This window comes from Podarcis tiliguerta (assembly GCF_965153285.1).
Source record: "Podarcis tiliguerta genome assembly, chromosome: 8".
Lineage (NCBI taxonomy): Eukaryota > Metazoa > Chordata > Lepidosauria > Squamata > Lacertidae > Podarcis > Podarcis tiliguerta.
Window position 1 is genome coordinate 2,000,903 of NC_139541.1, and position 27,105 is coordinate 2,028,007.

Sequence of the window (27,105 nt, forward strand, 5' to 3'; positions counted from 1 at the left end):
CGTACCAAACACTCCTTAAAGCCAGTAACTTATAAATAGATATATAAGATTAGACTATTCCATTTTGAAGGTACAGTCCTTGCAGAAAAACTACAACATAAAGGCAGGTTACAAATAATTTACCTGAAATTATACATTGCTTTTAGACAACTTCTGCTGTTGGTTATGGACAGGGAGAGGACAAGGGAGGGAGAAAGGGAAACCAACTTTCTCTCTTTCCCTCTCTTGCTCTTCAGTCCTTTATTTCATTTTAAAAACAATAACTCCAGTGGGGGAATACTGTAAGTAGCAACTAAGGGTGGGGGGGGGGGCTGTTTCTCTCTGCCAAAGCTAGCATGGAGGGCAAGCATAGCATCCTGTGCTGCCCCTCCAGCCAGAACCCGGCAGCCAAGAACAGCCTTCTCCACCTGGTGCCCTCCAGTTGTGCTGGACTCCTGCTCCCATCAGCCACTGAGCAGGAGCCGTGCCACATGGGGCTGATGGGAAGGTGTTGTCCAAAACATCTGAAGTGCACAGGCTGGAGAAGGCTAGTCCAGAGGGAAATGCAACAGCAGCTGCTCTTCTAAGCACAAACACAAGGAGCCAGAAGGAGCAGTTACAGGAGGAATGGTGGTCCTTTAGGACTTTCTTCCACCCAGCAGGCCTTCGTGGGTAAACTGCAGCAAAATGCTGCAGATCCTCCATGCACTGCAAGCATTCAGAAGGTGGGAGACTCCGCGCCTGGAATGCCGGCAGATTGGTGGGGCAAATCCTGTTGTCCCATCCCCAACCACTCAATAGCTTACACGAGGAGTCACTTAAACCCCAGTATTTGGGAAACACCAGCACGGGGTCAGAATGGCTCCCGCCCCAGTCCCCACCTGTGCAAACTGTTTTTCAAACCTGTGTTGGATTTAAGAACTAGAGATGCAAAGCAAGGGGGAAGAGAATGAAACTTTAGGTGAAAGTGGCCAGGAGACAGGCATCCTCTGGGAAGGAAGGGTTGCTTTGCAGAATAGCAGCACTCCCTGGGTTGGCACAGACAGAGCCCACCACCCGATCGCCGTGGGGACCCACGTTCTGGAAAGAGGGCGAGCAGTGCAATCCTGGCAAGACAGAGTCAGGCTGCACACGTGGCTCTAGGAGTGTGGACTTTGGCACAATTTGGGGAGGATGGTTTGATGCCCTGCCTGGCGCCAGATGAGACTCACGGCTGGTTCAAATGCCCTTGGAGCCTGGTGCCGGCGTTTAGAAGACCAGCAAGGCGGGTGTGCTTGGAATGTGGGAGGAGCAAGTTTCAGGTCCTGGAGTCAGGCCTGGCATGGAGGCTGGGTGCAGCTACAGTCAAAGGCAGGAAGCGCAACAGCTGCAGAGGGAGGCTGGTGGGTGGGGGTGCCCCAGAGCCAAGTGCTGGAGCCTGTGCAAGCCTGGTGTGGGGACTAACAAACTGAAGTGCGCCTGGAGGGTGGATGGAATGTCCGTGTGAGACCGCTGGGTGGAAGGGAGATCTGTTGCACGCGGGGAGGAAAAGATCAACACAGTCAGTGGAGCAGAGGGAACGCTGTTGCAATGACACCCTTGCCGGTCCCTGCTCACACCGACTCCTGCAAAAGTAATCCAGTCCGTAGGCACAGGGTGGCTGTTCTCTGCTGCTCACAGTCTTAGAGATTGCCTCCCCCCCAAACTCAACCACCCTTTGTCCGTCAAGTGCTGCTCAGAGGACGTCCTGGGTGCTGCAGCTGGGTCAGAGCACCAGAAGCAACCCAAGAGGCTGCTGGCCAGTTCCTTCACAGTTCCAGAAGTCTCTCTGGGACGCAGGAGCCAAAGTGAAAGGTTCCTCGGAAGGACGGGTGGACTCCAGGAGAAGGCGACCGAGATTTCAGAGGGGCCTCCCGAGACCCCTTGCCCCCAAAGCCTCTAGCGGGTCAGACCCCTGTGCTCTGCCTCTCCTCTTCCAGAAGGTTGAGCTTGCTTCTGCTTTTCCCTGGATGGGAGGGAAGGGTGGCAAGGAAGAGAAAGAATGGCAATGTTTATACCCCGTCGTTGCTGGGCTCTCTTGGCAGTTTGGCAGCGAAGAACTGAGCCTTGAGCAGGGACTGAGCATCCTGTATGAAAGAAAGAGCAATGGGGGAGCCTGCAGCTCTCCAAATGGGACCTCAGGACTGGAAGGCCCTCTCCTTGGCCCTCTGCTCTCTCCCCAGGCTTAGTCCTCACCCTTCTTGAGCTCCAATCCTGCCTCTTGCTTGTCTGTTTGTTTGAATGGAGAGGTGTGTGCAGAAAGCAGCCCCTTGCAGAAAGGTCAGCTCCACAGCGGTCGCTCTGCTCACCTTTGCCTCTGGCTCAAGCTGGCATGCTTTCCATCCTCACAGCAAACAACAGCCCTGCGAGGGAGGTTAGGCACTGAGAGGAAGCCCAAGGTTACCCAGCACGCTTCATGGCTGAGCCGAGATGTCAACCTGGGTCTTGGCAGTCTGAAATACCAACCACTTTGCCACCCTGGTTCTTTCAAGCACACCACTGCCTTCAAGGAGAAGCAACCAGGGTTCAAATTCCCACTCAGCCATGAGTGGTCTTGGTCCAGTCCCTCTGCCTCTCAGCCTAATCTACCTCACAGGGTTGTTGTGGGAATTGAATGAGGAAGGTGGGGGAGGGAGGGAAGAACCATGTAGACACCTCCTTGACCTCCTTGGGAGAGAAAGGTGCAAGAAATAAATAACAAATAAGTTGAGATTCTGGGAAGCTGAATATCTCGTCCAATGCCAATTTCTCTGCTCCCACGAAATTGGAACACACACACAACCCCGCAAATATGGTTGTGCATGGTGGGGGGGGGGGTAGGAGAATACAGTCAGCCAGTTCACCAAGTGCCTGCATAACAGAGTGTGGCAAGTACCCACTTGATGAACTACCACCTGTACTCTTGCCATGTGAAGAGTGGAGACACGCTTTAGCCCTGGGAATGAGACAGATTCTCTCTCTCGAGTCTCACTGAAGGGAGGAGGAAAGCAGGCTAGCATGGAATCAGAACAGTGAAATCCAAATCTCCCCCCCCCCCCGGGATCTCCACTGCCCCCTTGCAAGGTGGGCCCGCCCCTTCCTCCCTGCACAAAAGAGCCACATCTGGTTAAGGTGGGAAAGGCAGGATGGGGGGGGGCAATTAGCAATCCAACAGACAAAGGTCTGGTTTGCAGATGCTACAAAAATTAGATGGTAGAAAGAACTGTTCCACTTTAGGGTGCAGCCAGGAGGGTTGGTGCTGCCCTCGTTAAACAACAAACCCAAAGCCCCGCAAACAGAAAACCTGCAGAAGAGAAGAAGTAAGGGGTGCATTCAGACTGGCATCTCCCACTTGCAGTCTGACATGATACAACCATTCTACTACTTCTGAGTAGACCCAACCCAAGATGGGTGCTCTTAAGGACCCATCCATCAGGCCAGCTCCCTCCTGATGAGATGCAGATTCCGTGGGAAGGAGGGAAGGAGTAACCCAGGTAGTCCCTACGGTGACTGGGTCATTTGAATGTTCACACGACTGGAAGACTAAACAAGGACCAGGCAGCCTATGGCCCTCCAGGTTGCTGACCATGAGCCTTGCCGATGGGGCTGAAGCCCAATAACCCCCAGAGGGCCTGCAGCTGCCCCTTCCCCGGGGGGTCCAGAGGGCACTGCAAGGAGAGGGGAAATGCAGGAAGGGAACCAACTGGATATATTTACCTTGTGGTTTTCAAACAAAAAAGGCACTCCAGACTATGGCAGAGAGGCCTGTATTAAATGCAGTTCTCAATTGTGCCAAAGAAAGAGAGATTGAGCGGGAAGGCTGGAGGGAGAGAGGAAGAAAGAGAAGAGGAGAGATGGCAGTGTTTAGCTCCTGGAAGGACAGTGCAGAAGAAAACGTGTGGAAAGGAAAGACATACAGCTTTGCTGGGCGAGGAGCCCCACGGACAATGCCCCTGTGCTCCCGCATCCAGACCAAGTGCCGCCTCCTCACCTTCAAAACTCTTGCCCGTCTCTGAGCTCTTATGTCCCCAGATGACAGATACATCCCTGCCTGCGACTGTCATGTCTTTCTGTGCCTCATGCTCGTTGTCATGCCTGGGGCTGCCTCCCAGAAAATCAAGCCTCCTCTCCCTTCCTTCTTTCAAACTCCTCCCTTGAAACTCACCTGCCCTTTTCATGAAGCCTTTGGCAAACACCCCTGATCCCCATGCCCTTTGGCAGCCTTTGCCAACCAGGTGCCCCCTGCCAGGTGTTTTAGGCCAGCGGTGCAATGAATGCATTCAAGTGTGTCCACATGAAGCATTCATACTGAGTTTTAATTGCACTTTTATTGCTTCTTTTTATTTATTTTATTTTTATTTTATCACATAACAATTTGAAGTCTACGGAAATACAATAAAATACAATATAATAAATAAAAGAAGCCATAAAAATGCAATCAAAGATCATATAGCACATTACAATTGCTGCAGCGGATAGAGACAAGGTGCACCCCTCTCTCATAACACGAGAATTCACAGACATCCCATGAAGCTGAATGTTGGAAGGTTCAGGACAGGCAAACAAAGTCCTTCTTTCTTCACGCAGAGAACAGCTAAACTATGGAACATGCTCCCAGAGGAGGATAAGGTTCCCAAGGGCTCTGCTCGGCTTCAGCGGTTGGAGGCAGTCATGTTTCTGAGGGGAGGTGCTCTTGTGCTGAGGCTCTGCTTCTGGGTCTCCCTTGGCTGCTGTGCAAACAGAATTCTCGACTAGATTGGCCATTGGCCCCAGCAAGCAGGCTCTTCTTATGTTTTCAGAACAGGCAGAAAAATAATTTAGAGGTCTGCCAAGACCCTCAGTAATTTCCAAGTGGTCAATTTGGGGGGGGGGGCGGGGTGTTGGGAACCCCTCTTTTGGACTACAGCTGCCATCAGCCGGAGCCAGTGCTCAAGTCCGTGGAAGGAAAAAAATGAATGAAGCCTGAATATGAATAAGGAGAGTTGTTCTGGAGAAGATCAGGGGTCATCAACAGATGTGCCCTGCAGGTGTTGCTGAACTCCACCCGGCTGGTGGTGAGGGGTGATGGGAGCTGCAGTCCAGAAACACCCGAGGGCCCCACCTTGGCTGCCTCTGGTCTACCTAGCCCAGCATTCCACAGCCTCTAAAAATCTACAAGAAGGACATGAAGACAATGGCCTACTAGAGCTCCTCAGCAGGGATTGCTCCGTTGTGTCATTCCTTGGCACATGGAGCTCCTGTCTAGCCACCAGGCCATGGCGAGACCAGTCCTCCACAAAATGGTCTAAGCCACATCTCAAGTCATTTAAGCAGCTGCCATCACCAAATCTTGTGGCAGAAGTTGGAGAGACAATTGGCTGCCACTTCATTTCTGGGCACAATTTAAGGTGCTCATACTAGTGTTTACAGCCCAAAACAACTTTTACCACCTTCCTCCCTGCCAATCTTCTCAGACAGATGTAAGATCAGCGGAGGGGCCCCCCGGCCGTTCCACCTTCTTCAGAAGTTTGGGAGGTGGTGGCCTGAGGGAGGGCAATCTCTGTGGCAGCCCCACATTGTGGGATTCCCTCCCCACAGAGCTGTGCCTGGCACCTTCACTATCCTGCTTTCAGGGAATGCTGAAGACAAACCTCTTTACCTTGGCATTTGGCACCTGAAGTTTATATAGTTAGGAACCACCTTATTTCTGTGGTTGTAATTTGCTTTACGTGCTTTTGATACTGAATTTTAAATTGCAACCTGCCCTCGGAATTGAGGGTGAAGGGTGCATAATAAACTGACTAGACAATAATGATAACTCTGTGCACATACACCAACCGATTTTCCTGACTAGCTCCTCTTCCCTGGTGTTGCATCTGCAGCGCCTGCAGGAATCCTGCCCCATCTCCACCCAAGCAGGCAGCCGGGGTCCAAACGGGAGGAGAAAATGGCAGGTCCTGACACGGGTGGCATAAGGGAGCTGAGCCACAGCGCCACCTGGTGACCCACAACGGAACAAGCACATACCTGGCGTGGCATTTTTGTCATTCAGAAGCTTTGTCTGGCTGCTGGGGATGATTTTCAATTCAACGGTGTCAGGTGACTGTGGGGAGTTCTGTATCCTCGAGGCCATGAGAGCATTGAGATATTGCAACCGGGTAACCTGCGGAAAAGAAGCCACAGGTCAGTGAGAGATGATCCGCACCTCAGCCACCATCAGCTTGGAAATCATGTGGCTGGTTTGGTCCCTGGCTAAGAGCAAAGAGGGGAAAGTGCCATCACACTCAGATCCTCCTTGCGGACCTCCCAGAGGGATGTGGTTGGACGCTGCATTAGATGAGCCTTTGGGGTTTTTAATTGGTTAATGCAATCAATTAAAGGTGCGACCCTAGTGATCACCAGAGGATTTTGCCAAAGTCTTGCCTGTACATCTTGCCTAGCTGAATGCGGCCCCCGAGGAGCTCAATATACCTCATATTCCTGAGACTGCAAAAGCAGGGAGATTATCCAGTCCCCAGCAGGGCATCATATATGCTGCGGATCAGCACGCGACTGGATGGGTGCCTAAGATTGCAATTTGGTCAAAAGAAGGAACTTACTCAAGCAGGTGAGCCAAAGTCACAGACTATGGAGAAATGCTACAGATTCCAAAGAGAAATCCTATTTGCTGAACTGATTTCAAAAGATCTTTGGTCAACAGCCTACTTCTCCAGAGTCTTTCTTTTTATGGTGCTTACCTTGATGAACTGCAGGTCAGTGAGCGCCCGGACGGTGTAGTCAGGGCAGTAAGTGGTGGTCTCTGTGCATTCAAGCTGCTGATCACGACGGTTCATCCGGAGAGTGGAGACTGGGGACTGATGAACTATTGAAGGAAAAGACATCAGTGTTGCAAATGAGAGGCAGGGAGTTTAGGAATACGGCTTCTGACCCAGAACTCTGCAAGTCCTGCCTTTAAAAAAATGAATGTGTTTCAAGTTCTCATGAATGCAGCCGCAACAACAACCATCTAAACCTATTATCTGTTCTTGTTAAATGCTCTACCGCTGAGCTACAGCCCTGGCCCTTTAAAAAAGTAGCCAGCAGCTCAAGCTCTGGTGCAAATCTCTCATCCCGAAAGGGCTCTCAGTGGCGGGGAGAGGTGGGAAGAAACTCACCTGAGGAAGGAGCTGTCAGGGCAGAGACACCGTAATACGTGAAGGCTCCGTTCTCAAACTTCAGTCCCTCCTTCCCAATCTCGACTTCAACCCTGCCCTGGGAACGAGAAGAGAAAGCAATGCAAGGTGAGAGGGAGGGAGAGAGCAATTCAGAGAGAGGAGAAAGCAAGTTGAGATTTGACCTAGTTGAATCTTAGATCCTGATCCCATATTCTTGTAGCTCATTCAGCACAAGTTGGTTTGGTTTCTATTGCGTGAACCAACCCTTTTTTTTTAGTTTAAGACAGTCCCTGCTTTTACTTTAGTATTACCACTCTTGAGTTGCAAAAAATAAAGTTTTAATATGTTATGCATTAAAAAGAGAAAAGTAACAAACTAAGCACCTTTTACCCAACCCAAAGGCATAGTTCAGATCTAAATAACAATAGCAAAGTTCATATAAGGCCTGAAGAGGAGAGTCTGAAAGTTACTGATGTCAGTATAAAGGAAGACGTTAACACAACAGTATCTTACAGAATACGGCAGGCACAGTTTCCCTTGGAGGGTTCATGTGCTGGATAAATGGCCACCAATCCGCCATGGAAGTTTCTCATGGGGGGGGGCGCGTTTGTACTGGACAGCTTCTGCTAACCTGATGCCCTCCAGACCCCTGCAAGCACAGGCATACTAACTGGGGCTGATCCGAGTGGAGGTCCAAAAACACTAATTTTTGTATCCAACCAAGTTCTACTCAGAGTAGACCCAATGAAATTAATGCACTTAAGTTAGCTGTGTGTATTAATTTCCGTGGGTCTATTCTGAGCATTAGACTGGATGGACAGCGCTGGATACAGTTCTAGGCTGGCAAAGGTTACTGGAGGATTATGGTTTCCCTGATATGGCGCCTGTGGGACCACTTGACACACTCCCATTTTATTTTATTTGAGCAGTTTTTGGGAGGCCCGCCTTTTGTTTTGGGGTGCATGGAGGTGCTGGAGTGTGTTCTGAGCAACACCAGTTTTTCTTCTGTGAAATGGGTATTCTGTGGTGCCCAGAACAACTTCTTAGGTTTCCAAATGTGCTCCTGTGCCCAAAAGGCTGGGGACCTCTGTCCTAAGCCAACTTTACTCCACACCAAATTTTAATGAGGGTGTGGTTAACCTGCTAACACCCCTTCCTTAGTTCCACCTGCAAGGACAGATTTTCTCTTTCTTTTCCCGAATTCCGTAAGGCAAGAGGCAGTGACAAGACCGTGAGCAGATTCCTGCAGAGGCACGTGTGCTTCTCAGTCCCACGTCAGCCGATGACGCCATACGGCAGCACTGGCCAATCTGGCCCCCTCCAGGTGCTGTGCGACCACAACTCAGTGGCTGCTGGCTAGGGGCTGATGGGAGTTGTAGTCCTACAACATCTGGAGGGCACTAAGTTGGCGAAGGCTGCAATTCCAAGTGCATCTCCCCGCAATGGCCAAGCTAGTAGATGAACCACTCATAATAACAATGCATCACCATTCAATGAAAGAAGCATTTTAGACTGTTATGGTTCTGGCTGTGGAATTGTCTCTGCACGTTCCCAACCCCCACAGCAAAGAACCTTGGGAACTACAGATTCTCAGTACCTTTAACAAACTACAGTTCCCAGGACTCTTGTGTGTTGGGGTGTGTACTTTAAATGCATGTCCTCCACCACACCAGGGGGCAGCATCTCAGTTTTGGGAGCACAGGGCAGGCTGCGTGGCACACATAGCTCCACCCTCCAATGGAAGGGGAAAGTCAGGATGCTCAAGAAGAACAGCCGGGGGGCTGCCAGTGCTGTGCCCACCAGCATCTTCTGCCACACTCTGTCCAACGGCAGAGCCGGCTCTGCTCTTTGCACCGCCCTCCACCAGAGGTTCAGCCTCCCGTTGTGGACTCCCTCCTTCTCCTGCTGCCCCCAGGAGCCCCTTCTGTCTTGGGGCTCAGGGAAGGGCGAGGTGAGGCTGGCCCTCCTGCCGCCCCTCATTGCTCACTGGCTTAGAGGGGGCAGCTGATAGGGAGGAGGCAGAGCAGGAGGGCTGGGGCCACGGCAGAGGGCCCCCTGCAGGTGCTGACCCCCAACGCTGGGTCTGTTCCTCCCCCAACCCAACAGGGTCCTTTGCGTCCCACTGGTGGGTAACTCTCACTGGGAGGCAACGGGGAGCTTCTTTTCTGCACTGGCTTCCTACCCAAAGTGAGGAGGGGTCGGGTTGGTCAGGGACCCCTGGGGTGCCCCCACCCCACAGCAGCAGCAGCAGCAGCAGGAGGAGGAGGAGGAGGTGGTGGTGGTTCATGAGGCAGCACAATGGACTGCACCACTTTGGGCTTGGGGTGAGGAGCCCTATTGCTGGGCAACTGCCTCACGTGTGAAGCATGTCAGGGAGAGAGGTCTCTGGGCAGTCTTCTGCCGTGAAGGTTTCCTAGTCAGCACAGAGTTCTTGAGAGACGGAAGCGCCCGAAAACCATAGAATCATAGAGTTGGAAGAGACCACAAGGGCCATCGAGTCCAACCCCCTGCCAAGCAGGAAACACCATCAGAGCACTCCTGACATATGGTTGTCAAGCCTCTGCTTAAAGACCTCCAAAGAAGGAGACTCCACCACACTCCTTGGCAGCAAATTCCACTGTCGAACAGCTCTTACTGTCAGGAAGTTCTTCCTAATGTTTAGGTGGAATCTTCTTTCTTGTAGTTTGGATCCATTGCTCCGTGTCCGCTTCTCTGGAGCAGCAGAAAACAACCTTTCTCCCTCCTCTATGTGACATCCTTTTATATACTTGAACATGGCTATCATATCACCCCTTAACCTCCTCTTCTCCAGGCTAAACATGCCCAGCTCCCTTAGCCGTTCCTCATAAGGCATCGTTTCCAGGCCTTTGACCATTTTGGTTGCTCTCCTCTGGACACGTTCCAGTTTGTCAGTGTCCTTCTTGAACTGTGGTGCCCAGAACTGGACACAGTACTCCAGGTGAGGTCTGACCAGAGCAGAATACAGTGGCACTATTACTTCCCTTGATCTAGATGCTATACTCCTATTGATGCAGCCCAGAATTGCATTGGCTTTTTTAGCTGCCCCGCCACACTGTTGGCTCATGTCAAGTTTGTGGTCAACCTAGATCCTTTTCACATGTACTGCTCTCAAGCCAGGTGTCACCCATCTTGTATTTGTGCCTCTCATTTTTTTTTGCCCAAGTGCAATACTTTACATTTCTCCCTGTTAAAATTCATTTTGTTTCCACTCCCTGCTCCCCCTGCTGCCATCTAAAGTGGCGCAACCCTCAGCATGCTCCCACCTCCTCCTGCTCCCTATGCGCAGAGCCCTATGCTCAGAGGCCTCTTCAGGCGCAGAAGCGAGCGGGAGGCGCACCAGCATGGGCTCCTGGGGTGGGCAGGCAGGATGGCGCCTGGACAAGCAGAAGCAGACCGTGCTGGCCAGGGCACAGACAACAGCCAGCTCCTGAAGGGACCATCAACAGCCTGATGGACTGAGGTTGAGAGACCCTTCCCCAGGACCTCCTCCTCCTCCTCTTCTTCTCATCATCATCATCATCATCACACTCTCTACCCTCACATCCCAGGGCAGGATACAACATTTAAAGCCAGTCCAAAGCAAGTTACAATCAAGGAATGAGGTGGGTCCTAAAAATATACATCTCAACTCTCAATAGCCCTGAGAGAAGGTATAAGCCAGGCAGCCCAAAACTATCGGCTCCAGAGGCCCGTCAAATAAATAAATAAAAATAATGCTATTATTATTATTTATTACACATTTTAACTGCTTGTCCTTTAACATTTAAAAACGTGAACAAAAATACAGTGGTACCTTGGTTTACGAACTTAATCCCTTCGGGAAGTCCGTTCTTAAACCAAAGCGTTCTTAAACCAAGGCAGGATTTCCCATAGAAAGTAATGTAAAACGGATTAATCCGTTCCAGACGATGAAAAGCAACCCCTAAAACAGCAATTTCACATGAATTTTACTATCTAACGAGGTCATTGATCCATAAAATGAAAGCAATAGACCAGGCTGCAATCTACCACCCAGTATAAAAGCCCTTACTGCAGTGGCAGCACCAGCATCCTGCCCACGCCGTCCTGCGCCCTGTGAGGCAATGCCACGGCAGTCACTTCTGGGGCCCAGAGTGGCAGCTGCACGAGTGACAGCCACTACCAGGGGAAGGGGGGGCTGCAGTGGCACAGCCTTCAATGCTGCAGCGACAGCGACGGCAGAAGTCTACTAACAGCCTACTTTACAAACTTTTTGGATTATGAACACTTCAAACCCGGAAATGAGTGCTCCAGGTTGCGTTTTTTTTGGGGGGGGGAAGAGTGAGAACGTACTACGTTCGTGGTGCACTTCCGTTTTGTCAGCACGGCCTTGTCGCTCAGCGCCAGCCATGGCAGCGCCACCCAGAAGCACCCAGTGCCAGGGAAGACGGAAAGAGAGAGAGAGAGAGACGCCAGTTGCTGTCGACCTGGGGAAAAGAGAGAGCCCGTTCCTTGCCCAAAACCCCGGGGAGACGTTGCTGGTCCATGTCAGCAACAGCGCACTAGGTGGAGCTGCCAGGCTGACTCACGAGCAGGTCCCTAAATGCAGCGCACCTCGGGGGAGAAGGAGGCCGAAGGCGCACCGATAATCTCTACTCCTCGGGGAGTGCTGGGTGCTTCTGGGTGACGCTGCCGCAGCCGGGGATGAGTGGCAGAAGGCTGTGCCGACAAAATGGAACTGCACCCCGGAGTATGTTCGCAATCCCCACCTCAAAAAAAACACAACGTGGAGCACTCATTTCCGGGTTTGAAGTGTTCGTAATCCAAAAAGTTCAGAAAGTAGGCTGTTCTGAAACCAAGCTACCACTGTATGTTACAGCACAGAAACAGAACCACCCCCACCACAGCCTCAGGAAGATTTGCCAGCGCACCAGAAACAGCAGCAGCATCTCAGTCTATCCAAAGGCCTGGGGGGGGGGGGGGGAGGAGTCAGCCCAGGGAAAGCGTCCGACTGATAGGGAGCCAGAGCTATTTGGTACTATTTGTTCAGGTTAATAGCTAAGTCCTGGGTGCCTTGTCAGAAAAGTGATGAAGATGTCCAGCAATACCCTGTGACCTTCCAATGAAGGGCAGTATACAAATAAATAAATGGTGATAATGGAGGATGGCAGGGGCTGTCGGGAAGCCCAGGTATAAATCCCCGCTCCTGTGAGGTAGCGGTGAATCGTGCAGCGCTGGGGCTCATTGCAATGGCCCTGTGGAGAGTCTACTCCGACGATGGAAGATCCCTGCCAGATCAGACCAAAGACCCATCTAGCTCATCCTTCTGTTCTCAGAGAGGTCAACCTCTGGGCAGAAGCCGGACACGAGAGCAACTGCTCCCCAGCTAGCGGTATGCAGAAGCCTTCTGGCTCCAGTGCGAGAGGCGGCACATAGCTGTCATCTAGCAGCAGCCGTGGCTAGCCTTATCCTCCAAGAATTTGCCCCAAAGTGCAAGCCCCTCTGTTGGTCCATATAGACACATGCACTGCACCCACAGAGCAAAATTAGGATCAGCTGAGAGTCACAGAAAATTTTATTTTGCAAAACATACAAGCTTTAACAAAAGCTCTCCTGTCATGCGCAGTGAAACCTTTAGATTTCATTAGAAACGCAAAGAAGTGGAACCATGAAAATGGGTAGTTGGAAGCAGGGAACAAAACAAAGGGTTCTGCCTCTGGCTGGCTGTTCTGCTCATTCTCCAATTATGCTAATCAATCACGAGCAACTGCTATCAACTCATTCCCTGCTAGTGCAAGGCGACTCCGCCAAAAAGCCCGGCAGCTCACCTCACGGCTTCTGCACAGAAAAAGAGAGTCGAGGACCTGAGTTTGTCCTCCGCTAGACTTCACTGCCGCTCTCCTGGGATGCTCACTGGGCAGCACTGGGGCTATTCACTCTCTCTCAGCCTAACCTACCTCACAGGGTTGTTGTGAGGGGAAAACGTGGGCTGGGAGTGGGGAGATCCACGTGTTCCACTTTGGTCTCCTTAGGCGAGGGGGGGGTAAGAGGATAGAGAATGCAAAAAATATATAAAAAATCACATGCCATTAGTATTTTTAAATGAACTTGTATGGCTGTAGTATCTGAAATGGTAGGTTGTAGACCACGATGTTGCCACAGTGCTCCTGTGCATGAAATTCATCTTTACAGCAGCCATGTGAGGTAGGCTATGCTGGAGAAAAGAGGGAAGGACTGACCCAAGGTCACCTGCGGATTCACAGTGGATCCAAGGGTTGAACTAAGGCACCTCTAACTCTACTCTAAATAACTCTAAATAAAATTTATTATTATTGGGTAGCCAACTGATCTTATTTTGATTTTAATCCGATTTTAAGCTGTATTTCAGTCGATTGCTGAATTTTATGTCTTAATATATCATATATTTTGATGTTAGCTGCCCTGAGCCCGGTTCTGGCTGGGATATAAATTTATTATTATTATTATTATTATTATTATTATTATTATTATTATTATTATTATTATTATTATTATTATTATATTACTCCAATGCTGCACGCCAGGCTGACTCGAAGGGTAAAGCTTTCCCTTCCCCCCAACTTCATTGCATGCTCTACCTGCATTATTTCTGCCTGTCTCACAGCTGAACAGGCAGAGAGGTGCAGTGATTAGAATGCTGGACCAGGGCTGGGGTGATCTGGGTTAAAATCCTTGTGCAGCCATGAAATTGAATGGGTGACCTTGGGCCAAGCAAAGTAGTTGTGAAAATAAAAATGGAAGGAGAGGCTAGAACCATGAGCTCTTAGGAGGAAGGAGGCGATAAAACCTCTCTCTCTCCCTCTCCCTCTCCCCCCCACACTCTCTCTCTATATATACACATACATACATACATACATACCTACCTACCTAGTGGTACCTTGGTTCCCGAAGGGCTTGGCTCCTGTACAAATCGGCTCCTGAACGCCGCAAACCCGGAGCCAAACGTCCAATGCGGCTTCCAATTGAGTGCAGCCAATCGGAAGCCAAGCCTTGGTTTTCAAATGGTTCCGGAAGTCAAAGAGATTCCCAGAACGGATTAAGTTCGACAACCAAGGTACCACCGTATAGTGTTCTTTTTATATATAATCCTACATTTGAGGATTGTGTGAAGCAGGGCCAGTGAGGGGTATTGTAAGGGCCAGATGGGGACTTTGGGGGCCACATGTTTGAAGTGTGGTACCTGCAGGATGAGGATGAAGTAATTGACCGGCTGGTTGCGCTGGTACAGGTAATGCTCAGCAGCAAGGCGGTTGCTGTCATCAAACTTGACGTCCTGGTTGACACTGGGGTGTTTCAGCAGGTGCAAGAGGACCTTCTCAGAGATTCGGGCTGGGCTGAAGAGATCCACCTCTGCAGGGAAGCGTGTGGAGGAGACAGAAAAGGTAGCATCAGCCAGTTCAGACTTAGAAATTTAGAAATCAAACAACAGTAAAAATAGGCAGAAAGAATAAAAGGAGAAACTTCACATTTAGGATTCAACATCAACAAAACAAAGAACAAACTGCTTTACAAAAGACCCAGCATAGCAAACAGTCATCTCATTAAACGCCTGAGAGAATAAAATTTTAACCTGATGCCTTAAAGGTTAGAAGAATACAGAGCAGTCAAGTGTGTCTGGGGAGGTGCTGCCACCAAAAAGGCCCTATTCACTCACAGCAGCCCAATGGAGGTGGCAATGTGAGGCCACACGGCCTCCGCTTTCTCCCCAAGTTGGGAGGAGAACAGGTGTCATACATGGTTCTTCCTCTCTTCCATTTTATCTTCACAGCAACCCTGTAAGGTAGATTAGGCTGAGAGACAATGACCAACTCAGCTTCATGGCCAGGCAGGGGATTTGAACCCTAGTCTGACACTCTAACCACACTGGCTCTCATTCAGAACATTAGCTATAACTTCCTTCATTCATGAACACTGGCCACGCCAGCTGGGGCTGATGAAAGTTGTAGTCCAACAACTAGCACTGCCCCTTTGTGGAATATATTTAAATTTCAGCATGGCCTTGAAATGTATCAGTTTGAGGAAGAGACCCTTCAGTCTCCGTCTCTCGTCAGACAAAAGAGACGGTTAAACGAAGGATACAGCAATATAGTGTGTGGTCTTGCATCTGCGGAGGGGCTTTCGTTGCTGTGCTGTCCTTAGGGAGCATGAAAATCAAATCTCTCTCTTAGCTGCTGAAAGGGATGCTCAACAACTTCTGTATTTGCAAATTCCCATACGGCACACAGGGCATGTGATTTTAGGGGGTGAAACTTAATTTCTTCAGTGAGAGGTCTTAAAAATATGTTTTTGGTAGTGAGGAATTCAAATCTGTTATTTTTGTGAATGGACAACATTTAGCTTGATAAGTCTACATCTAATGAAGAAGCACATAAACTGCTTTCCGAAAACCTTCTGAAAATGTCAGGTAATGGTAAATAATAACAACAATAATAATAATGAATAATCTGAATATATGCCATAACTGCAAGTACTTGGCAATCATTTTTTAATGATTTCTATGCAATTTTACACAAATTTTACTTACCAAGCAAAACAAAATTATATTAACATAACCAAAATATATTTTGAATTCCCAAGTTATGTTGCAACTTTTTAGCACCCCTCATTTTGGGAATTTGAAAAATGAAAAAATTAACATGCTCTAATGACAACCTCCTTCAATACATCAGATGCTGTGGGACTACAGCTTCCACCAGCCCCAGCCAGCACAAATGCCAGCTGTGGTGTAAAACATCAGGAGGGCACCAGGTTGGGGAGAGCTGCTGTAAGACACGGGGCGCTCCCTGCTTCTTGGACTACTCTGCAGACTGGGACACAGCTATCAGCTGGACTTTGAGCATCTCCCATCCTTATAACACAGTTATCAGCCACTGAACTGGATTAAAAACACACATTTCAGAGGGAAAATAAACCTTGGAATATGCATCCAAACCCAGTGTAGCCCCTTGAGCAGAGATGGTGGGAAGTGGTGGAGGGAAGGAACAAAAACTGCCAGACGGCAAGACCTCTTTCCTGCTCTTACCTCTGGATAAGAAGCGCTGCGTAGCCAGGAGCAACTGGGGAGAGATTTTCACCTTATACTCATTGTCGGACACTTTGAACAAGGAGAAATCTTCTTTCCTGCGGTCCATCAAGGTCCCAAGTGCAGGTGGCTTCTTTTTCAATTTGTTCTCCCCTAGAGGGATGGGAGAGAAAGCCAAAAAAGACAACAGGAGGCAGAAGAATCAAGCTATCCATCCTTACTAGCACTGGTGGGTTCTCTTGTAAAACGTGACGGTGGGGATTCAACAATTCTGCACACGTACAGGAAAAAACGCAGAATACTTAAATACTTATGACTGCAGAACTGAGTTTCCTCGGAATCTTAGTTTTAATACCCCCCCACCCTAAGTTTCTAGCCCATATCGCTCACATGTGTACATCCCCCCCCCCATTATGATGCAGCCCAGAAAGTGAGCCAATTTTGTGTGAATTTGTTTCGCATGCAGTATTTATTCAGGGTGGGAAAGTTAGGATAGCTTGGTACAGATTTTTGATTTTTTAAATTTATTTATTTAGGCACACACACACAGCCCTAGGTGTAAAGAGGAAATGAAAATCACTGATGCTCCAAGGAATAAAGATGTGTAGTCTGAGCACTAAACAAATTTCCCTGCCATTTTTTAGTAACTACCACCAGTTGTCTTTCCAGCTGCAACTACCTAAAAAGGGCAAGCAATGCACTGCACTCTGAGGGCGATCAGTTATCTCCAACAGACTTGGATCTTTGATTCCATGGAATTTCCACTGCAGAGGAGTCCCCATGCTCAACGGCACCCCAGCGTGCTCCCTGCTTCTCCAAATGCAACTCTCCCTGCAGGGCACACATCCATTTATTAGCAGTACAGAACTGCCATCTCCTGAGTGAAATACTTGTGACAGCAGCTACACACTGTCTCCGGTTCTGAGCTGTGGATCTGGGGCTTCCCTGCTTTTCTTCCCCCAGCTGTGAACAGACCTCCCCTTCTACAAGTATCAAGGCCCATTCTGCACTTGCAGAAGAACCCGTTGGCTGAGTGAACTTCTGGGCACACATCAGTCATCCCTTTCCTTTGCTCTCCTACATGAAAAGTTTATGTCAAATAGAAAACCTCTCCAACCGACAAAAGGGTGCAGGAGAACCTTTTCTAGTGCCAGTGTTTTAATTGCAATTGTTTTTAAAGTAAGTCAAGAGAAGCATCTGAAACTGTAATCCCCTTCTTGCAACTTGACCTGATGCAGCCCCCATTTTACCATCTCAGCTTTCCACTGCCTCATCCTCCCGCGTGCATAAATAGACCAAGCTATTTCCCAATTCTGGAGTAGGAAAAGGAATTTGTATAAATCCTACCCCACCAACTTAGTAGCCATATACAAGGACTAAAAATGCAGCAAAATGAGGTGGTAAACTGCACCACTTCCAATACAGGTGAAAAATAACACTTCTGAATGCTCCCCTTGTATCTTCCCCTGCCCACCTGAACCAGCAAATTAAGCAGCTACCACCACCTAGGATGCAAGTCCACTCCTTACAGGGGAAGGGAGGTTTAAAACATGTCTTTGCTAAACAAAAAGGGCAGAGAGGGAGGGGAGCGAAAGAAGAGAAGCCCCAAACAGGCCATACCTGCACGAAACCCACTTACTGTAGTCATCTGACTCATCCATGATCTCTGATTTTATTATCTCCTCAATGACATCTTCCAATGTCACCAAGCCCATGACTTCGTAGAAAGGGTCGCCTTCGCCTTCATTGTTTACCTTCTGAACAATCGCCATGTGCGATTTACCTGGGGAAAAGGAACAGGAAAGCACAAGGATTGGTAAAGAACAAGACCGTTAAGAAGAAGAAATGGGCAGAGGTTGCCACAAGGCCCTCTTCATACACAAGACAAAAACAGATAGAGGAGAAGCATCGCACACAAAAATATTCCTGCATCTGGTTCAAAACATAATGTGGTTTGTGCAGGCTTTGAGTAGCTAAGCTTCCCAGGCCCATCGGGCTGCATTTTTACGTGGGCAGACAGAGCAACCACAGAAAATGCAGTCCTGGATTCCTGGCTGGGCAACAGTCTCCATCCCTGCCCATCTACTTTACCTCCAGCACCTCCTATTTCGCATTCCTACCACTCAGCACCTGACAATTAAATGCGCAAATAGAATAATAGCATGGAAACAGGCTGTCCATGCACAATTGCACCAAACATTTCAAAGGCAGGGTCCTAAGTTTTCTGGTGCAGTACATGGAGGTACAGAAGCCTTTGCCAACCTGGTGCCCCCCAGATGTTCCGGCCTGCAACACACATTTGGCACTTTCTGGCTGCAGCTGGTGGGCGCTGTGGTCCAAAATATTTGGAGGGCACCAGGTTGGCAAAGGGAAAGAACTATATTGATTTCCTCATGAAAAGAGCCCTACTGGATGAGATCAAAGGCCAATCTAGCATCCTGTTTCCACGGTGCCCAACCAGGCACCCCAATAGGAAGCCTGCTGCAGAGCAAGCAGTATGCAGAGGCAACCAGCCTCCGATGCTGGAGGGAGGGCACAGAGAGTGATGGGCAGTAGCCACAGATAGCTCTGTCCTCCATAAGCTGAGCCACCAATTTGGGCTCAGTCTCTCCTGTGACAGAGACTTTGCTGCAGTGGCAGCCTGACTATGAAATACCCTCTCCATTTATTTATGGGCACTAACAGCCCACCTTTTGAACGTGGTCTGAGGGAGGGTATACTTGTTTAGTGCCTACTATGTCATCGTTTCAGCGCCAGGTGAAAACTTTTAATTTCCCCAAGCATTTAGCATTTTGCAATCTCAATCTCTTGGGAGTCTTGCTCTAAAGCTGCTGCTGTTGACCCCACCGTTTCGCTTTTAGTGGATCATTAGAGGTATCCTTGTTTTTGCTGTTTGTGTTTCTTAAATACAAAGTGAACAATGCAAACCTCATCTCAGCAGCTAAAACATATCCTCTAGCCCAGCCAATTGCTCTGATGACAGATTAGGAGACTATTGCACCCACAGACTTGCTCAGATCATAGGCTTCTCTGTGGAGGCTGCCGGCTCACACCCAGACGAGGCTCCCGATAATAGCTGGGTTCAGCCAAGCAATGCAAAACAAGTGGAATGTCCCCCTGCTGGCTCCAAGGATCTCCTGCAGGGTCATTCACATGAAGGCTCCAAACAGCCCATCTCTCTCTTCAATGAGCTTCTCAAGGTTTTTAGACCACGCCTGGCTCCCTGGAATTTGCCCCCATCTGCTAGTTCTGGCCATGTGCCACCTGGCGGGACCAGAGCCCTTTGCAGCACTAGAAGGTAGCTGTTTTCTTCCTTTGAAAACACTCTGAACTCAAGCCAGGAAAAAGACACAAGTGAGGGTGTGGCCTGGAGAAAGAGTTCCAAGGGCCAGAGAGATCTGGACGTCCACGTCTGGCCCCTGGGACTGAGATTTCCCACCTATCCTGGTGGGTTTTGCTTCCAGGATCTGCTCTGCCAGCCTCAAAGATGCCTGAACAGAAAAGGCAGAAGAGGCAACAGGGCTGAAACTGGCCACAGACTTCAACACCCCGAGAATGTTTGGGAGAGATGAAAGCAAGCACTTCTTCCTGCAGCACACAGTTAAACTACAGGAAGCAGTGATGGCCACCAAGAGGGTGACTTAGAGAAGATTAGACAAAGCAATGGAGAAGGACCAGGCTATCACTGGCTACTAGCCCTGATGGCTCTGCGCTGCCTCCAAAGAAGGAGTCAGGCGCAGCACTGCTTCTGAATACCAGTTGCTGGAACCCACAGGAGGGGAGGGGGCTCTTGTACACAAGTCCTGTGTGAGGGTTTCCCATGAGCAACTCTTTGGCCACTGCAAAAACAGGATGCCGGACTGAGTGGGCCACTGGACTCATCCAGCAGGGTTTGTGGCAATGACCACAACTGAGCGGCAGAAGAACAACTGCTTTGCAACCCGGAAGTCACCAGTTCAGTTCCGAGGGTCTCTTTAAAATGATCTCCAGAAGCAGAGCTGGGAAAGGCCTTTGCCCAATAGCCCTGAAAGCTGCCTGCCAGACTAGGCCACCGCTCCCCAAGCACGGCCATGGCTTGGGCTGATAAGAGCTGCAGTCCAAAACACCTGGTGGCCACCAGGCTGGACAATGTTGTTGATGATTTATTGTGTCTCTCCCTTTCTCCTGTGTGCTACTCCTTGTTTATGTGCTACTAGAGCAGGATCAGGCTCCCACCACTGTAGATTTCTAACTCCCAAAGCTGTGCTGGGACATGCAATCTGCACCCCCACTTTCCGCTCCCTGTCCCTTTTTACTTGTGTGTCATGTCTCAACAACTGCAAAGCCTGTGGGCAGGAACTGACTTGTCCATAGGCTGCTCTGGGAGCCTTATGGCTGAAGAGCTGGGTACAAATGCATGGGGGAAACCTTGCCCCCCCCCCCCACCGGATGTTGCTGAACGACAACTCCCATCAGCCCCAGCCATCATGAACAATGGTCAGGGGCAATGCAGCTGGTAGTGCAACAGAATCTGAAGGGCCACAGTTCCCTCATTTCTGCTCTAAACAAATAAGCAAAATGAAAGGCAGCACAGAAAGGAGGTGACGGAGACAGAGGAGCCAATCTTGTTCCAAAGGTTGAGGTGAAAAGGGGCAAGGCTGTTCATTTCTGTCACATGCCAGGAGAAGGGGAAAGCGGCTTCTTAGCTGCAAGGACAACCAATCTGTGTGTATGAGAGGGGGAGGGAGGGAGGGAGGGAGGGAGGGAGGGCTGGATGTGTAAGATTCTTAGGAGGCTTATTCTCCCGGAATAAAATGGCCTGGGGCCTGCTTGGAAGTGGTAAGGCCGGAGAACTGAACCTGTGAACTTGGCTGCTCTGTTTCTCAGCAGGGCAAGCCAGATCCCTGCAGGTATGCAAAGGTCACGGGTGCCACCCAGCTATTCCTGCCAAACGCTTCAGGAGGGAGAAGGGCTAGGGGAGGAAAAGGAGATCAACATCTTGGGGAAGGCCTACCAGTTTAAAAACAAGAATATTTCTCTGCTCAAGGAAAGCCTACACAGATACAGCCTATGCTACAGGCACTCCAAGCAAGGAGGCCTGGACACCAGCAGTCAGTCTTTGGCTTACTTTACTGGGCAAGTCTAAAATTGTGGCCATCTCCCAGGAAGTGGCCCACCGCACAAGGGAAGCTTGTTGGTTTGGTCCCTTAAAGGCGCTCTGAATGCATATGCACAGAAAATCCTAAAATTCCTTGTGGTTTTTCCTAGGAGAAGGGCTGGTGAGGAGAATGGGCAGCTGGGCACGGGAAGATGACTAGAGCACCGCTTGCTTTCAGAGAAGGGACATGCAGAGCACTTTTCAACAGTGGCACCCAAACCACTGCTGCCTTCCTTTCTGCTCTGGAGCAGGGAAAACCAGGAGCACCAGACCAGGTTCAAGGTTTTGATCCCATCACACAAGGCCCTGTACTGCTTGGAACCAGGTGACCTGAGAGACTGCCTCATTCCTTCTACACCCAGCAAGACACTGCGTCCTGTGGGAATCCCTCTCCTTACTGTCCCTCTCCTTAATGTATCTGAAGCCCACCCCACAGCAACCTGGAGTGGGGCTTTCAGTGGGGCTTCTCCTGCTTGGCAGAACAGCATCCCTGTTGAGGTATGATCCTGTTCGTAGTTTACGGAAACAACTGAAGTGACATTATTGTTGCAACTAACTTTTCAAATCAGCCTTCTGAAAATAATGTTTTTAGATCTCTACTTTGGGTCTTATTTGTATTGTTTTTAGACCTATCATTAGTTTTTGGGTTTTTTGTAAATTGCCTTGAAACTTAAATAAATTAATACTTCCATAAAAGAATAAAACAATAACAGCAACTGGGTTTTTTCTTTGCCAATATGGCCCCGCAGAGCCAAGACTCTCCAAGCTCCTTTTCTGTGTAGCTGCCACACAACTCAAGAGCCTTCCTTTGCAGCCACCTTAGAACTGGAGCTGGGGCAGAGATTGCCACCCAACAGGATGGCATCACCCCTCTCTGCAGCCCTGAAGTTGGGAGGAAGACTGGCCTCTTGCCCTACCCACAGACCACCATGGTGGAAGGGTTACCATGGAAACAGAGGGCGGTTCATTACACACTGGGCAACCACTGGCCTTGCTGCCTTTGAGGTGGTCAACCTGTGTCTGGCCTGTACCACCTCAGGTGGGAGATGACAAGGTGGAATGCTCCTCCATAGAAGCATGGTAGGTTTGGACCTGGCTTCCTCCCAGATACACCTTTTTGTACTTGAAGAGCATTTTGCTGTGGCTGTTGGCGCTCTGCTGGTTCAGAGGAACAATCCATTACATGAGCCCTTTCAGAAGTGATATATTCCAGAGACAGGATTATACATGCACAATGCATATAGGAAGGTCAAGTTTCTTAAGTTCTGCTTGGCATCTAGAGGGCCTGTGCTTACCCAGAAAAGTTCTGAGTGCAGAATAGGTTCCTACACACTTAACTCCAGCAGGTTCAAGGCCTAGATTGCGGGAGACATTATTGCAGCCTCTCAGGTGGCCGGAAAGGACTAGTTACTGAACTAGTAACATATCTACACTTATTTGCAGCCGTACCTTGGTTCTTGAACGGAATCCATTCCGTACATCCATTCAACTTCCGAAACCACTCGGAAACCACTGCACAGCTTCTGATTGGCTGTTCGGGTTCCAAAGCGCATTTGCAAACCAGAACACTCACTTCTGGGTTTGCAGCATTCGGGAGCCAAAACGTTTGACTCGCAAGGCGTTTGAGAACCAAGGTACGATTGTAAAGCCAAATACAGTTGTACCTTGGTTTTTTGGAAGCTGAATGTTCAATGGGGTTTCCGCAACTTACAATTGAAGCCACGCTTTGGTTTCTGAATGTTTTGGAAGTCAAACAGACTTCCGGAAAAGATTTCGTTCAACTTCCAAGGTATGACTGTACAGTAAAGCGTAATAAAACCAAGTGGGGTGGGAGAAAAAGAAATGAGGTTCCTACGCATTAGCGGTGCCTGAAGTCGTATTGAAAACCCCTAGCTGCCCATGTCCATGGAGGAAAGCAGATGAAACCTCTACAGGGTTGCCACATGGTTTTACCTCAGTGTGTATTTGGTGGGATGCTGAGATTGGCTGCAACTTGGACACTACATGCATGCAGCAAAAAACCCAAACCTACAAAAGCCCCACTTGTCAGCTTATACCTGGCCTGCTCATGTGGCTCATAGAACAGCTGGAGCAAAGCTGAGGTACTTGGCACAGCTCTTGCTGTACTGCCTGACTCAGCCTTTGCCAGCCTGGTGCCCTCCAGACATTTTGGATCAGCCCCAGCAAGCCAGGGGTGGTGGGAGTTGGTAGGGGGAACCTGTGGTCCTCCAGATGAAGCTGCACTCTTCCCCCTCACCACTGGCCATGCTGGCTGACGGACTCGAGAGAAGCAGCTTTCCCATGTCTGCTCTAAGGAAACTGGGGCTTCACAGAAGATAGTTTGAAAACCTGGCAATGACTCTCTAGAGCCCTATTTCTCAACCTTGGGTCCCCAGCTGTTGTTGGACTACAACGCCCATCATCCCTAGCTAGCAGGATCAGTGGTCCGGGATGATGGGAGTTGTAGTCCAACAACAGCTGGGGACCCAAGGTTGAGAAATAGGGCAGACCTTCCAAGGCAGTGGCCTAACTGAGGGGCATGTCTTTTACCTCGCTTGAACTCCTCCAGCACGGCGTCCAGCTTGGTGTCGTTGAAGACAAAGTGGAGTGGGTGATTGTAGAATTTGATGATGGTGCTGAGAGGGGTGCAGTCATCAGGATCCACCAGGGCCAGGTCCTTTACGTAGAGCATATCCACCAGGTTGGTGCGCTCGTCCTCGTAGATGGGGATGCGGGTGTAGCCGCTCTGCATGATGGTCGACATGTTGTTGAAGTCCAGCACAGCGTTGGCATTGAGCATGAAGCACTCGTCCAGCGGCGTCAGCACATCCTCCACGGTCTTGTTGCGCAGGGCGCTCTTGCTGAACTCCTCCCGAACAAACTCGTTGTAGGGGTCACTGTTGCGCACCATGTCCAGGATCTTCTCCCGGAGGAGGCAGGTGCTGGTGTCGTGCTGCAGGGCCAGTTCCAGCACCTTGCTCAGCGGCAGCGACAGCGGGAAGGTGAGCAGCATGAAGAGCTGCGTGAGCCACAGGCCGCGCGGCGCCAGCGAGAGCCCCCAGCGCGAGCTGACGGCGAAGGGCAGCACCTCGGCCAGCAGGAAGACCAGGCCGGCGGCGCCCAGCACGGCCGGCGCCAGCAGCCCCACGGCCTGGTAGAAGAGCACGGCCAGGGCGGCGTGCGCCACGCAGCCCAGCAGCAGCAGCGAGCACAGCACGAAGGCCCCGCGCTGGCGGAGCGGCTCCAGCGCCTTGCAGGCCTCGCGCTCCCGCTCCGAGCCGCAGTCGCGCAGCACGTACAGCTCGGCCGGCTCCAGCCACAGCGTGCTGAGCTGCAGCGTGCGCAGCAGGGCCAGCAGCGCCAGCAGCAGCGCCACCAGCGAGCCCAGCAGCCAGGCCGGCAGCCAGGGCGCCAGGGCCACCGCCGACACCCGCCCCGCGCCGCCGCCGCCCTCGTCCTCCGTCACCAGGATGGCGTCGCCCGGGGCGGCCGGCGCCCACGCCTCCCCGGGCCCCGCCGGGCTGCACAGCTGGAAGCGGCCGCCGGGGCCTCCGGGCGCCACCTGCACCGTCACCAGCGCCGCGTGCTCCCCGACGGCCCGCGCGCCCTCAGCCAGGACCCGGGGCGCCGCCGGGGGCGGGGGGGAGGCGGCGGGGGCGCAGGGGGCCTCGGCCGGCACGAAGGCGCCCCAGGGCCAGCTGCGGTTGCTGAGGCCGGTGCCGTAGAGGCGCAGGCGGAGCGTGGCCCCCGGCGCGGCGCGGATCAGGCCCCCCGAGGCCCAGGCGGCCGAGGCGCCCTCCTCCAGCCGGAAGCCCATCACCCGCGGCGGCGGCGGAGCCCCGGGCGAGGCGGCGGCGGAGGAAGCGGGGGCCTCGGTGGCTGCGCGGGCCCGGAGCTCGCCCGCCGCGCCCCTCCGCCCCAGCGCGGCCCGCCCGCCCGGCAGCGCCACCAGCAGCAGAGGCAGCACCAGCAGGAGCAGCGGCGGCGGCGGCCCCCCCAGCCCTCGGCCGCTGCCCACCATCGCCAGAGCCGCCGCAGCCGCAGCAGCAGCAGCGACAGGGGGAGGGGCCGCCCGGGAAGGTCAGCTGACCGCGCCGCCGCCGCCTCCGAACTTGCCTGCGGGCGCCCGGGCCAATGCGCGCCGGGAGCCAAAGGGGTCCAGCCAATGGGCACGCAGGGGGCGTGGCCGAGGAGCGGGGAGCAAGTTCGGTGCCGCCGTGTTATAAACAAGGCGGCGAAGAGGAGGGAGGGGCTGCGGGGGGGGGGAGCTACCATTTAAAGGGAACGCGTCCCTCCCTTGCGCTGGTCTCGGGAGGCGGGGCTGCTTTCTCGTGGCTCCAGGAGTGATGGATGGAAGTGAGAGCTGGACCATAAAGAAGGCTGATCGCCGAAGAATGGATGCTTTTGAATTCTGGTCCTGGAGGAGACTCTTGAGAGTCCCATGGACTGCAAGAAGCTCAAACCTCTCCATTCTGAAGGAAATCAGCCCTGAGTGCTCACTGGAAGGACAGATCCTGAAGCTGAGGCTCCAATACTTTGGCCACCTCATGAGAAGAGAAGACTCCCTGGAAAAGACCCTGATGTTGGGAAAGATGGAGGGTACAAGGAGAAGGGGACGACAGAGGACGAGATGGTTGGACAGTGTTCCCGAAGCTACTAGCATGAGTTTGACCAAACTGCGGGAGGCAGTGGAAGACAGGAGTGCCTGGCATGCTCTGGTCCATGGGGTCACGAAGGCTGTGTGGCTTCAGACCCCGTGCATTCTTATTCAGGAGCAAAGCCCCATGCAGCTCAGTGGTACTTACTCCGAATTACAGGTGCAAATAGCATTTAACTGTGCGGAAGGACGCTTCTCCCTTCCTTGCTCCCCCTCGTTCATATGTGACCCAGTTCCATGCTTACTCGGGAGCAGGTCCCAAGGCCATGGAGGATTTGAGCCCCGCAGTACTTCAGATAGTGCACGCTCTTCAAAAGACGGGGCACGGGCATGTCGCTTGTTGGATCAACAGCTTGGCTTACCTTCTGCAAGAGGTGACCTTGACATGATAGAAGTTTGTAAAATCAGGCCTGGTTTGGAGAAAGTTTTTCTCCCTCTCATAACACGAGAACCCATGAACATCCAGTGAAGCTGAATGCTGGAAGATTCAGGCCAGATAACAATAATCAAATCCTGCTTGCGCTTTCCCACAGCCATCTGGTGAGCCACTGTGAGAACAGAATGCTGGACTGGATGGGCCACTGGCCTGATCCAGCGGACTCTTCTGATGTTCTTGTGGTTAGCCATGTATCCTCAACCTTGTAAGCTGTAGCATGTCTTTTGTACCAATCTGACTTGAGCATTTCAAGCCTTTGGGCAGAACCTGAGCTGCATGTTCAACTTCTTCATCCAGTAGTGAGGGCCAGGACACCAGGATCTGTTGCTGGAGGAGGATGCCTCATTCTGGGGGGTGGAGCTGAGACCGTCTCCATGTAAAGCAGGTGATCTGCCACTAGGGATGGAAGAAGGCATCCTTCTCTGTTCCGTCCTGTACTCGTCGCAAGCAGCACTGTTTCTGTTCTGCTGCTGTTCGTCTTCTGCCAAAAATACATTATTTGTCTCACTGTCTTCTGTGATGAAATTAGGTCACTAGCATAATTAATTTTTGTGCAAAGGAAACACAGTGTAAATGGAGGGGGGACATAATAAACTGTGTCTCATTTGTGGACTGAAAGCATGAACAACAGTGAATACCAGTTGTATTCACTGGATTGCTTTCTGTTCCAGACATTTTTGTTGGGGAGAGTAGCCAAAGTTGTTTTTTAAGAAATCAAAGTTTCTT

The 27,105-nt window shown here is 51.1% G+C and overlaps 1 protein-coding gene across 2 annotated transcripts; it reads right to left on the reverse strand.

Moving 5' to 3' along the window:
* Positions 1 to 25: 25 nt before the first annotated feature.
* CNNM3 (cyclin and CBS domain divalent metal cation transport mediator 3) lies at positions 26 to 25,126 on the reverse strand. 2 transcript variants are annotated; one of them, XR_014515052.1, is made up of 9 exons: positions 23,837 to 25,126; positions 17,789 to 17,932; positions 16,150 to 16,302; positions 14,308 to 14,477; positions 7,110 to 7,206; positions 6,693 to 6,817; positions 5,983 to 6,118; positions 3,694 to 3,796; positions 26 to 1,963 (listed from the first exon to the last, which is right to left on the reverse strand). XR_014515052.1 is itself a non-coding variant. In XM_083456667.1 (8 exons), exons 1-8 carry the CDS (start codon positions 25,101 to 25,103, stop codon positions 1,905 to 1,907), a joined length of 2,151 nt encoding a protein of 716 aa, XP_083312793.1. In that variant the 5' UTR covers positions 25,104 to 25,126; the 3' UTR covers positions 26 to 1,904. The 2 variants fall into 2 exon arrangements, 1 of the variants encoding a protein (XP_083312793.1); XM_083456667.1 differs by lacking the exon at positions 3,694 to 3,796.
* Positions 25,127 to 27,105: the final 1,979 nt, after the last annotated feature.